General features: G+C 41.0%; 1 protein-coding gene across 1 annotated transcript; it reads left to right on the top strand.

Moving 5' to 3' along the window:
- Nucleotides 1–283: 283 nt before the first annotated feature.
- On the top strand, nt 284–7344 carry LOC108799311 (transmembrane anterior posterior transformation protein 1-like). Its single transcript, XM_018571161.1, has 3 exons — nt 284–372; nt 4048–4208; nt 6171–7344. Exons 2-3 carry the CDS (start codon nt 4121–4123, stop codon nt 6395–6397), a joined length of 315 nt encoding a protein of 104 aa, XP_018426663.1. The 5' UTR covers nt 284–372; nt 4048–4120; the 3' UTR covers nt 6398–7344.
- Nucleotides 7345–12892: the final 5548 nt, after the last annotated feature.

Below are 12892 nucleotides of genomic sequence, written 5' to 3'. Positions count from 1 at the left end.
TCCGTTTATTTTCCCCAAGCATGATATTACTTATTTACTTCTTGATTAGGCCCAATGCTAGTATATGTTCCAGTATGTTCTTAAGCTGGCAGAGAAAATCGGTGCACCCGGACACATCCCGCAGACACAGGAAGAACATACAAATTCCATTTTGGTTACTCAGGCACTGTAAGGCAAAAGTGCTAATATGTAGCCACAATGTAGTTTTGCTGAAACCATGTATGGCTGATGTATAATTCAATGATATAACTTATATGTGCAGTATTAAAACTCAAAGTTTCTGTTCTCTTTCCAGTTAATCCGAGTGGTTACCAGCTCAGTTAAAGTACAAGGTGTCCTGGCATATGCCTGTGTGGTGCTCTTTTACTTTGGGTAAGCATTTTATCATTCTTTGCTAGTAGACATACTTTTTTTTAAAGGGTTTAATGCGTTGCTTAGCTGCTGGATTCTCACAGTGCTTTCTTATAAGCTATGCTTACCTAAATCAAGGCTCCTCTGAGATTTTCGTTGTGCAGACTGGCAAATCCTTCAATCCCTACGGATCCACTCATATTGCATGTGCGGCCCAGGCTCTGTAGCTTTTAGCAAAAGGTCCCATAATAGGATAACAGGCTGTGGACAGGACTACCAGTGAAGAATAGGGAGTTGGGGGCTTGCATTTGCAAAGGGTGCATTGAAAGACTGGAAAGATTTCTGAAGTAAAGTTGTTGTGCCACGCAGTCTGCACAGCAAAGATGATGATTCCGGTAAGCATAACCAATTGGAAACACTAACGGGGTTAGTCACAAAAGGGTGACGAGTTTGGAGAAGGCAGGAGAAGTGAACAATCTAGGAATTGTTAGTCCACTGAACCTCCTCCCCCCTCCCTGTTTTCAGTGTAGAGGGGAAGCCGCTCAGCACTGTACAAGACCCGGTAGATTGCGGCCAGCACTATCATAGCTCTGGCTACTGCAGCGCTTTACAGGATTCTCAGTGGCCAACCAGGTATGGCATATACATACTGACAATGGGTCAAGCTAGACCAATGTATGTATGCATAATAATTTATATCTGGAGTTCAGTTACTTTTAAAACTTTGTTTTCAGTTACTTTTAAAACTTTTAAAAAACTTTGTTTTTTAAAGGATAACTCCAGGGGAAAATGTTATTAACCCTTGCAGTATGGCTACTTCCGTACTGCAAAGGTTAACTGCTCATTTGTGTCTAGGTGCTAAAAAAAAAAAAAGTTATACTCTGTGGAGCCGACTTCCTGCTTCTCCAATCACTGAAGCATACAGATGGAATGCTCCTCGGCATCCTCAAGTCTATACACTTGTATAGTGATGACACAAGGATTCTTAGACTGCTGCAGAGGAGGGGGAGAGGGGCCCTAGGGACCTCAATAAGAATATGCCGCCTAATTATTTTATTTTTAGCACCTAGACACAAGCGGGTAAACCTTGCAGTGCGGGGGGGGGGTGGCCCGGCCCCACTGCAGGGGGTTAATGAAACGTTTCCCCAGATTTCTTCTTTGACTTTTGCTTTTTTTTAAATTAAGAAATAGTTTAATTAGTTTGAATTTAGTTTTAGCAGTAAAATATGTTCAGTCCAGGAAGAGGATACGTTAAAAGCACTGTAAATGAGTCTACACATTGGGCCTTAGAGTTGCTATTCACTAGTACTCTCAGTTGGCTTTACAAGCATGCAGGAATGATCTGAAAGTCTCTATTCCTGTCTTAAAATGAGATTATCCCTTGCATACCTTTTATTGTGATGAAGTAATGTGTCAGTACTCGTATTAAATGGTAATATTGAGAGAAGGCTATTTTGCCTTCTCTCAATAAGTTCTGTATACTTTATCATGGTAATAACCCGTTTCACTTACATGGATTACCTTTATCTTCTCTAAAGTGTTGCTGTTTGTTAATGTGCCTTCGCAAATGAAACACATCAGATGTGTAGAGCTTTATTCCAGTCATAAGAACTCCTTTGGCAATGTGCAGACAGATTTGCATAGTGAATTTATTGCAGTGTCTGAGATTTTCAGACAAACTAGCAAAAGAGCCTTGAAACTGGCGGATAAATTACACATATTTGCAAATTTATGCAGCTTAAGTTTTAATTTATTATCATCATTTTCCAGGTAGGATTCTGATTAGGCTGTCTGGTGTGTGTGTGTTTGTAGGTGAACTTTGTGTACGGTGCAGTGGATTGCCAGCCAAGCTTAAAATGTACCTCTTCATGAATGGTTCTGCCTTTGTGGCCAGAACACTTCTAGTCCATCCTTTTATCACACACAATAAAGAAAAAAACTATAAAAAATATACCCAATTACAGTTTTAAATGCATTATTTATTTATATTGGACCCGTCATATAGTATAAGCAGGTAGCTACCTTGGCAATATAAGTCCAGGGATGGCAATTCATGAATACAGCATAAGTTAATTTTATACACTCATGGCTTTATCCTAAAGCATCCAGTTCCAATGTGAAGCTGCGGTGTTGACAAAGTTTTACCATGATCCCTAGTTCGGGACCATTGGCATTGGCAACCATCTGCTGGCAGTATCTGCTTCCAGGTTTTATCAGCTGCACTGCAGGTCCGTCCTCCAAGTCACTCCTCCTTCCCCTAATGCTAGTTAAGCAGGGTTCTGTATTAGCAGTATAACTGAGCAGTCGAGCCACAATAGTTGTATAATAAATGCTGGGTCAAGCAGTCAAGCCAGAGTGGCCATACTGTATACTGGATCAAGCAGTCAAGCCAGAGTGGCCGTACTGTATTAGTGCTGGATCAAGCAGTCAAGCCAGAGTGGCCGTACTGTATAAGCGCTGGATCAAGCTGTCAAGCCAGAGTGGCCGTACTGTATAAGCGCTGGATCAAGCTGTCAAGCCAGAGTGGCCGTACTGTATAAGCGCTGGATCAAGCAGTCAAGCCAGAGTGGCTGTACTGTATTAGTGCTGGATCAAGCAGTCAAGCCAGAGTGGCTGTACTGTATTAGTGCTGGATCAAGCAGTCAAGCCAGAATGGCTGTAATGTATAAGCGCTGGATCAAGCAGTCAAGCCAGAATGGCTGTAATGTATAAGCGCTGGATCAAGCAGTCAAGCCAGAGTGGGTCTACTGTATAAGCGCTGGATCAAGCAGTCAAGCCAGAGTGGGCCTACTGTATTAGTGCTGGATCAAGCAGTCAAGGTGCAGTAGTTTTGTAGTAAACGCTTGACTTAGATCACTTAGGTGTCAAGTCTGGGCAACAAGTGCTGGACCCCTTGGAAAAGCCGGTAATGTGAAACTTTCGGACTGTCTCTCTGCCACAAAATTGTACCCTAGAATGGCACTTACATTGCATAGTTACTTTAGATACTGTGAGGGGAATTTATCAAATCTGGAGGAGACAAAATCTGGAGCTTCTCTCTTCAGTTCTAATAAGATTTGAAAAAGAGAGAAGCTGGTTGGTTGCCATGCGCAGCTGCTCCAGATTTTGTCTGCTCCAGTTTTGATAAATTCCCCTTTGTGTGTACAGCAGAACAGTGGCTTGATTGCTTTATCTATTGGTTGAAATAAATTGACACCGCTGAACTTCTAAGCAATATTGCTAAGGTAACTTCCTGTTGTTTATACTATATGAATGGTCCAATATAACTGAATAATTATAAATATAAAGGAAAGGGGAAATGTCTGTATATTCTCTGGTGAGAATAAGTTCTTCATTTTGTAGCCTTAAACTGGCTTAAATGTTGTCGATTCCTGCTAAATCAGCTGCAGTTCGAGCTCTGGTTGGCTCTTTTAGCACCACATGGCTCAATAAACTTCGATTAAAAAAAAAAAAAGAGTCCAATGGAAAATTGTTGGTTGAAGATTGACTGCATCCAGTCAAATGCAGCCACTGTTCAGGTATTCAGACAACCATAGGTGCCGTGTGAATGCCATAGATCCATCCATGTCATTTATCGAGGAAGGAGGAATCTATTTGATTTCTCTCATTCAGCAATCTGTGCGTGTAGAGCTAGCCTTAGGGATTAAAAAGGTCGTTTTACATCCACTTGATTAATTATTCACTTTCTTTATCTAGGCTGATAACGCTGAAAGTCTTGAACAGTATTGTATTGCTTGGTAAGTCCTGCCAGTATGTAAAGGAGGCCAAAATGGAAGACAAGCTGTTCCAGCCACCTCCCGCAGCTACGCCAGGGAAACCGCCAAGAAAGGCTCAGAGCAAATCCAAAACAAATCAAGGTGAGGAGTCATGTTATGGCATCATGCAAATTACAGCATTTTACATATATACTAGACCTTGTTAGTTGTGTTGTTAGAGTCCTAAGCGCCATGCAGAGATAAAAAAACACAAATTCATGCAGCACTGTATTCATTAATAAAGCCATCAAAAGTGTCTTTTTTTACATTCCAAGCAGTGTAAGGATCTGAATTTGACTTGGTATCAGCCTCTTGTAGTCTACTGTACAGCAAATCTCAGACTGGGAGAGGGAGAAGCCGCTCATTTTGCTAATCAGTTATGTTGCAGTGCTCAAAAGTGTGATAGGAGAACAGAGAGACAGGGGGATGAGCTCATGAGTCATCTGCTTCTCCTTTACTGTCCTATCTCAGGCTGTGGGAGGTCAAGACCTGAAATAATTATTTAGCTGTAGAAGGATAAAATCAGGTCAGACGGGGACTGTGCCTTGTACAGCTTGGAACTAAATGGACACCAATACAAATCCCAAGACAAATGGGCAGCTATGCCACCTGCAAGAATTTGGGGCCTTAAATACAACTATTACAAAAGATATCCGAGGTCATTTCATTTTCTTTATTTATTGCCATGTTTTGTTTTATGATTGAGCCATTCTGTTATGACCTCCCGTTCAATATGAATCCCATAAGAAATAAATGTGTTTGCCTGCTCACTCATGTTTTCTGTAAAAATGGTCCATGTATTATCAATTCTCCAAGGGGATGCAAACTTCTCAGCGCAACTCTATAGTCATTTACCTGACGTTCAAATTAAAATGAATTCCATTCAACCCAAAGTGATTTTTATCAGTGGATGCCAAGCAGGTGGATCACACTCTTCAGTAGCAATTATTTTGCCTTCACCCTTTGTTGTAGATTTTTTTAATTATGTAAATAATAAATAAATAAGAATAGTCTTTTTTGTTACTCTTTAAGTTGACAAAATAATTTTCTTGAAAACGTTTTATAGTTTTTTTCTGAATAGTAAAATTCCTATTTAAGAATGACTAGCTATAAGTGACCAAGCATTAGATTTCGGAAATAATTGCTGCTTTCCGGCCACGACATGCTGTGGTTTGTCCCGCTGGCTCTTATTTCACCACAAGACATACAGGCCAGCAGGAGGAATCACAATATGTGCCAGTCGGAGCAGATTTTCAACCCTCCCAGATGGTTGAATGCTTGCAGTAGCTAGGGAGTGGCATCATGGTGTCATTTCACCACACAGACCACCGGAAAGGTAATTATGGAGCCTTTTCCTATACAGGCAATTCTTCTGTTTTGATCATGTAGTGACAGTGTCCATTCTAAAGATTCCCTTTATGAAAGGAACAAAAAAGCTGCCATTGCTAAGGTCTCCTTCTCAAAATGGTAGTGGCCTGACACACGAGCTTGAGTGCTTCCTGAGTCAGGGACCCGGGACAGATTTGCCATTGCTTTGACTTTTTTTTATCTCCATACTTGTTCTGTGTCAGTGAAGAAAATGGTAAAACCAGTGAATCATCATAACAGCCTGGCAGCTAACATTTTCAGAAAGGGAACCTGGCATGTCCACACAGAACCATCTCGGTATCAAAGGATCTTTCTAGAAATAAGCATATTCATGCCTGTGAAGGGGGGGGGGAGAAAATGTCCAGGAATATCGGTCCTGGTTAAATAGATTTACCTAAAGCAAGATCATCTCAGATTGTGCAGGTGCCTAAGCATGAGCATTCCCCATTAAGACTGTAAATGGCCGTATCAAGTGAACCTTCTTTATTGTCTGTATGTACCTTTTTAGTTTGTAGATGTTAAAGACTTAAAGATCTACTTTTAAATTACCTGCTAGCTTTTTAAACATTCCACCCCTTCTTGACTGTGAGATACCTAGTGATGTGATGCAAGTGAAACCTGTACCACCTGTAGAGCACATCAGCTTCTATCATGTCCTTGGGTTTGGAATAACCTTACTTGTGTTTTTGCTGGCAGGAGTCCCCACAGATGAAGCCAACAGTTCGTCAGTCACCAGCCAGCCAACACGTCAGAATTCCACCGCGCCACTGCTTGTACAGAGTAACCCCGACCAGTTCCTGACTACGCCAGATGGAGAAGAGAAGGACATTACAGAGGATGGCACAGAGCTAAAACACAGATCGGATGACAAAGACCTACTTGACATTGACAGGTTCACCATCTGTGGGAACAGAATTGACTAAAAGCTTTTCTCCGTTAAATTTGCGGAGCGGAAAGGCACTTGCTGGACTTGGCACTTAGATATTTATTTTTGAATTTTACTTTAAATTATTTTCCACAGCAAAGTCAGTCCCCTTCCAGCAAGCCGGCATGCTTTGGAGCTGGTTAAAGCCGATCTGACAAGATGAGGTTTGTTTGTGAATTTTGCTTGCAAGCTTTGCCGAAGAGACGAAAGCCGGAAGAGCTACGCTTTGCAGAGCTGAGCTTTGTAAATGGTTTTCTTTTCACCTCCAGGGTCCTGATTTTAAAGTATAAACTATTGGCCAGTCTTGATAAAATTCCGCATCCGCCATTGCCAGCTATTGTAAAACAGGTTAATCAACTAGGCCAAGATCAAATGCCTTAACAATTTCCTGGAAACAAAACCCACGGTACACTGGGAATAGATCCCTTCCGAAAAAATCCTCAGTCTAGTGTGATTCAGTTATACAACAACTCGCCAACTTATTCACATTGTAGATTGTTTGTATTTTAGAAGCCATTAACGTAAGTAGTACCACATTCGTTCATGTATATAGTTATATATAAAGTTTATTTTCCAGGATAAAAAATTGTATTTTAACAGGTTCTAGGAAACCAACAAGTCTCATTCACTGGGATGCATAGCTCATATGAGACTCATTGGCATGGACACAGACCAGTGTGGTGTCTGTCAGTCTGTCAGCATTAGTCATGTGACCCCTCCATTATTTTTTTATATACATCAGGTATTCCAAAACCCTTTGCTAGAGCGGACATTTTCCCAAGATATAATAAAATAATAATATATATATCACTGCAATTTTTTGTGCTGCATGCAAAGAACATTTAACTGCCATCTTTCTAATGGATGATCTGCAAGTGGAGCTGAAGGCAGAAGAAAAACTGTGAAAACGACATATCTTAGGTAATCGGGGACATGGAAATTAAGGGCTTTTATTTTGTGTTGTGTGCTGCACTTAAAGGGGATTTCCAAGAAAAGTAAAAATACAAAGTGCTCTGGTTTTTTTTCTATAACTTTTGTCATATGGGTCTTTTTTTGCCTACAAAAGGTGGTTGTGTGACTTGGAAACCCATCTGTGTTACTAACCGGAGGGGTCTAAATCACATAAGGATGTTGAATTTTTGGAAACCCTCTTTATGTTCTAAACCAGCAGGGCTTAATACATCAACTTCACTTGCAATAAAGAGTTCTAATGCACCTCTCACCTTGTCACAGTAACGGCTGCCATTTTGAGAGCTGAAGTGGTGTTGGTAAGGATCGTAGGCCCCTGTCCAGTAGCCTTAGATTCTCTTGTGCTTTCCACATTGAAGCCAAGAGGCTCTAAATTGCTTGCCTTCAGGTGCCTTTAATTTACAATTTTGGAGGTACAGCCTCATTCATCATTCAATAAAATTCTGTAATATTAACAAGAACTTGGATTCCTGAATAGCTGGGTTGTGCAAAAACATCAATCTTTGAATGGTTTAGCATTTCCACCCAGTCCTCCAAACATTTCAGGCTCGATTTTCGGAAGGAACAAAACAGCAGTCCATGCTGTGTGTGGGGAAATTGGTGCCTTTTTTTTTTAACAGGGTGAAGCTTTGTAACCTAGAAACTGGGGACTGCCCATCCTCCGTGATGTATGTTAACAGTAATGCTTCTTTACATGTCCACAACAGATTTGTATCAGTTCGTGTACTCTAGTCAGATGAAAGTGTATGGTCTTGGATTCAGTTTTTAACATTGAGGGAGTTTCACACAAAAGGCCAGTTGTAGTTTTGAGGGAAGTTAGCCATCTCTGTGCCATAGCTTTGGTAATCATTACTCATTTATTTTATACACAATGGGAAATGTTAAGATGATTGCAGTAACTGCTTAATAACTGTTTACACAGAAGCTCAGAAGCCACCTTGTTCCTGGGCATTGTTAAGTTCAAAGACATGCTGACATTTGCAGGTCTGTAGGGGTGCGGGTTTTCTGGCCGGGACGCAGATAGAATCCATTCCGGCGGCGTATGAATACGATCACCCGCACCCCTACGGACCTACAAATGAGGTGAGCGTAGGGGGGCGTACGGCCGCGTAGCCCCATAGAGCTGTACGTGCGGTCCGATTCGTGTGTGAATGAGGCCTAAACAATCATATACACATTTGATAGTGCTGATCTGACAACTGCTGAAGGTAAAGTGACACTAAACTCAGATGTTAAACATTAAAAATACATTCAAGTACCAAAATGTATCTTATTTGTGTATCACTCGGCTGTAGATCCTCCAATCATCTCTGAATTGGTGCTGACACTGTCCTTCCTTCTGGAGGGGGGCTACGTTTGTTCTCCATGGTCCCTGTGTGTGTTGTAAAGTAGCCACCACTCCAAGCTCACTCCCTTAATGGACTACAATCTCAATACAAATTAGGTAACTAAACATGAGATTGTAGTCCATCACGGGAGTGAGCTTGGAGCGGTGGCTACTTGACAACACACACAGGGACCATGGGGAACAAAAGTAGCCACCCTCCAGAAGGAAGGACAGTGTCAGCACCAATTCAGAGATGATTTGAGGATCTACAGTGATAAACAAATAAGATACATTTTTCTGTTAATAGTTAAGGTACTTGAAGAATGCCTTTCTAAGGTTTAATGTCTGCGTTTAGTGTCACTTTAAAGATTGGAATAGAAATATTAGATGTTATCTCAGAAATTAAACAGCAAGTGGGGATTATATAGGCTGTCTTCTGTTCGGTATCACAGAAAGGCAGGAAATCATTAAAGTGGTTTTTCCATTGACTTATGAATCCTGAAGAGTGGAGAACTCTCTTGTGACAGTAAACACAACAGCTGCCTGTCTCAAAAACAAAAAGACCAAAGTGGATCATGCATAAATAATTATATTCTAGTAGATTTATCTACATTGCCACTTAGCTTTGTGTAGGGACTGAAATTTGTACGAAAAAATGATCTTTGTTGTGATTTTTTGTTTGGTATAAAGCTTCCATGATGTTGATTTACTTTCAGCGAGATTTGATATATTGCAGCAGTCCAGTTTCCTCTACAGCCCTGGGTGGAAGGACACATCTGGAACACTCTGCTAGTGCTTTACAAATGGAGCCATTTTTTTTTTACAGTTCTTAAACTAAATGCGTTTCCTTCATTCAATAATGTCAATTTTTCCCCTGAATATAATTGCCAGGACAACTCTAAGTAGAAAAATCGGAGAATGAACATCTCAGGAACTTGCATCTTCTAAAATAAAGCTTGGTGTCTGCTGTTGATGGAATGCCTTTTAGGCTGCATGTTTGAACAGTCTGAAAACCAGTTTACTTTTCCTCCTAGCAACCAAATAATGTCTCCCAAATAATGAAGAAGCCGTTTGGTTGCTAGGAAGTAAAAGAAAGTCCTATAGTGTGATCATGCACACATCAAGCCCGTAGTTCTGTTTAGTTTAAACCCCTTGCTGAATAGATCCGTGTCACTGTGACACGTTTTACAAAAAGAACATAAGAAAGGCCTTTTTTTTTTTTTGTACACATCTCAGTGACTTCACAAAGCTAAGTGGCAGTCTTTATGTTGCCTTTTCCAGCTTGTCCCCTCAAACCCTGGTTAATCCTCATCAAATCTAAGCTCCCTATAAGGTACTGTTTAGGGAATCTTGCGCATGTGTTTTGCTCATGCTGCAAATGCCTTCCCGGCAGAGACCCATTTAGGAAAGGAACATAGATCAATACAAGCCCAAATGCTGCATTCAATCCTCAAGTCAACATTATGCAAAGCCGCATCCAACCAACACTTCAGTATGCTCAACACCTTGACTTCTATTGAGGACTATTTTGTAATGGCCCTATGAACATTAAGCATCAGAATGGCTTGATTTTGTAGAAGACTTAGCCGCAAATTTATAAAGCCAAAACTGACAAATTCAATTTTTGGGCTCCCATGCTTGAGAAACTGAAAGCCACACGATCACAGCATCCATGAGCAAGGCACAGCTTCTTTATTTTTTTATTCCATCCCACCATTCAGGAACTGAGCAGATAATGATCATGTGGTGATAATACCAGTAACAGACCACATTTCCAGCGATACATTGCAGTGTTCAGGCAGATTTTCTGTTTCTGGCACATAAGACACCTGTTGTCACTTAAAGTCTTTCTATGTCCAGCGGATAAGGCTGCCAAATAATCTCTCTAAACCAATGCCAGTCATCCCTTTACAGAAGTCACTGTGATGCTAGGTGATGTCACATGTGTACTTTCAGGGGAGAGTTAAAATTCACAAACATAATGCTTCTTAAGTGGTTGCTAAGATTTATTCAAAAAGGAAAAGAATGCCTGCTGCGATGAACGACTGCAAAAAGTTTTTGTGCCGTAGAAAACGTGTCCAGAATGTTCGTGCCTAGGGCGTATACCAGCCCACAGTTGAATATTTACCATGAAAGTTTCAGTATGAAATAAGCCGAAAGGCATTTGTAGCATATTACAGAGTTGAGAATATATGCTAGTATATTGCAGTTGGCAAGAGGAGTTATAGCAGTTGCACCATGTGAAAAAGAGTAAAGGAACAATTTTCAGTAGTTTCCAGAACAAAGCATCAAGGATGACCCTCTGAAGAGAAACTTTCACAGTGGAATTATGGGGCAAACTCCAGGCCTATCAGCCTCATTGTTGCTTCACGACTTAAGAAGCCAATGCCCTCAAGCAATAGTGTACACTAGCACTGGATGGGGAAAAAAAAGTGGCAGTCACACCTGGGTAGCATTCCTCCAAGCACTCTCCTGGCAGTGGGGCCCACTGAGAGAAAGCCATGCACATCGATGGCTAGTCACAGCCTGGGTTATGAAATTCCATGTGATGTAACACCACAAACACAAAAGTGTGTTCTGTGAAGTCTTCGACTGGGGTTGGAAAGGCATGCCAAGTACCTCCTATGGATGCTTACATAGACTCTGTTTTAGTACTGAAGTCATGATCAGGATGACCACCCCAGATCCTAAGTCCTATTCAGCAATGGCAGCTCGTATATTTATTTCTTGACAGGTTTCCTTTAAAGTTACAAATGGGAAGTTGCTAACTACAACCATCCTTTAAATCCTTTTTATAGGGCAGTTTACAGTCTGTAACATCTCCCTGCCTCCAGAATGTGAACATCAAATTGTGTTCTCTTTGAAATGAAAGCATGTAGCCTTGTGGGCAGTGGTTATTCAGCCACATGCAACCGTCACCATTTCATTGGGGCTATTTTTCCCCCATTTCATGCAAGTGAGAAAAAACTACACAGACGTTCTCCCTGTACTGGAGGTACATGCATTTTAGTTGGCTTTGCAATTGCCTCATTGATTATATTTGAACTCTAAATGCCTGGCGTTTGGATTAGGACATTGCAGTAGCCTTGCTGCAGGAGAATATATGTGCAGAAAAATGTAGTTATCCTCCATGGGCGATGTTCCACTCGTACCTGCCCTGACTCCCTAGCTTGGCATATGTTCAGCTACACATGGTCCTATTGTGCTACGGAGGAAAGGTGGTGACAGCTGAATGACCCCACGTTTCCAGCATGGCGGTCAATCTGCATGCAATAAAGTTGAAAAGTGCTTATTGTCACTCAAGAGCTAACCACTGCACTCCCCAAATGCCACCAGCTGTGATTGAATCTGTCAAGTGTCAGACTGGCTGGCAGCCCTATAATCCAAAGTGATGAGAGGCTGCATTGTCTGCAGTTACAGATGAATTCCCCATTAAAAGGAAACCTGTGTTGAGAGAATTGTGTAGGCTGCCATTGCAGAGTCACCTCTTTAAAAGGTAGTTGCCTGACTGTGTTACTGACCCCGAACAAGTATGAAGCCACTGAAAAAGAAAGTCAGGCAATGCCATCTAGCAATCTAGAGGCCATTTCCTTCCAAAGGGTGCTGTAATATCAGCACACAAAATACAACATAGAACAGTCTATAGTTGTGTAATGAAAACGAGTCAAAAAGCAAAATACTTGTTAGAGAAGCCTCCAATTCCTGGCTTATTCTTCAGTCGTGGTTTAACCTCCCTTCAGAGGCCACTGAGACCAAGATTCCTTCTAAAGTAGTCATCCTCTTTAATAAACAGTAGGGGACATTTGTCCATAAAGTTGATTCAGTTGTGCTATTTATTTTTGCTTTGTTGGATTAATGTTTTGATCTTCCTGAAAAAAAAGAAATGCATTCTGGATAAGTGGTAATTTGTGGGCAAAATTCATACGAGGCTCTAAACAAATAGTATATTACGGGGCAAGGCAGGTTGTCGTGATTTATAACAGAGTGTCATCTCAATGGTCTGAAGCCTCTAATACAGGCGGTGCCAGTGACAGGCGTATTTATGGAGTAGATGAAGTGGAGTATTCCTTCTGTTGGTAATCATATTGTGTACAAGTTTTATAAGTGCATCTTGTAAAACGACGCTAAATAAATTTTGTAATCTTTTCTACTTCCTGTGGAGATTGTGGTTTGTGAATGGAAATGAAAGTGTTATCG

Source organism: Nanorana parkeri, unplaced genomic scaffold, assembly GCF_000935625.1.
Source record: "Nanorana parkeri isolate BGI_ZX_2015 unplaced genomic scaffold, ASM93562v1 scaffold1690, whole genome shotgun sequence".
Lineage (NCBI taxonomy): Eukaryota > Metazoa > Chordata > Amphibia > Anura > Dicroglossidae > Nanorana > Nanorana parkeri.
Note: the sequence above shows the minus strand (reverse complement) of the source record. Positions and strands in the feature narration are given on the sequence as shown.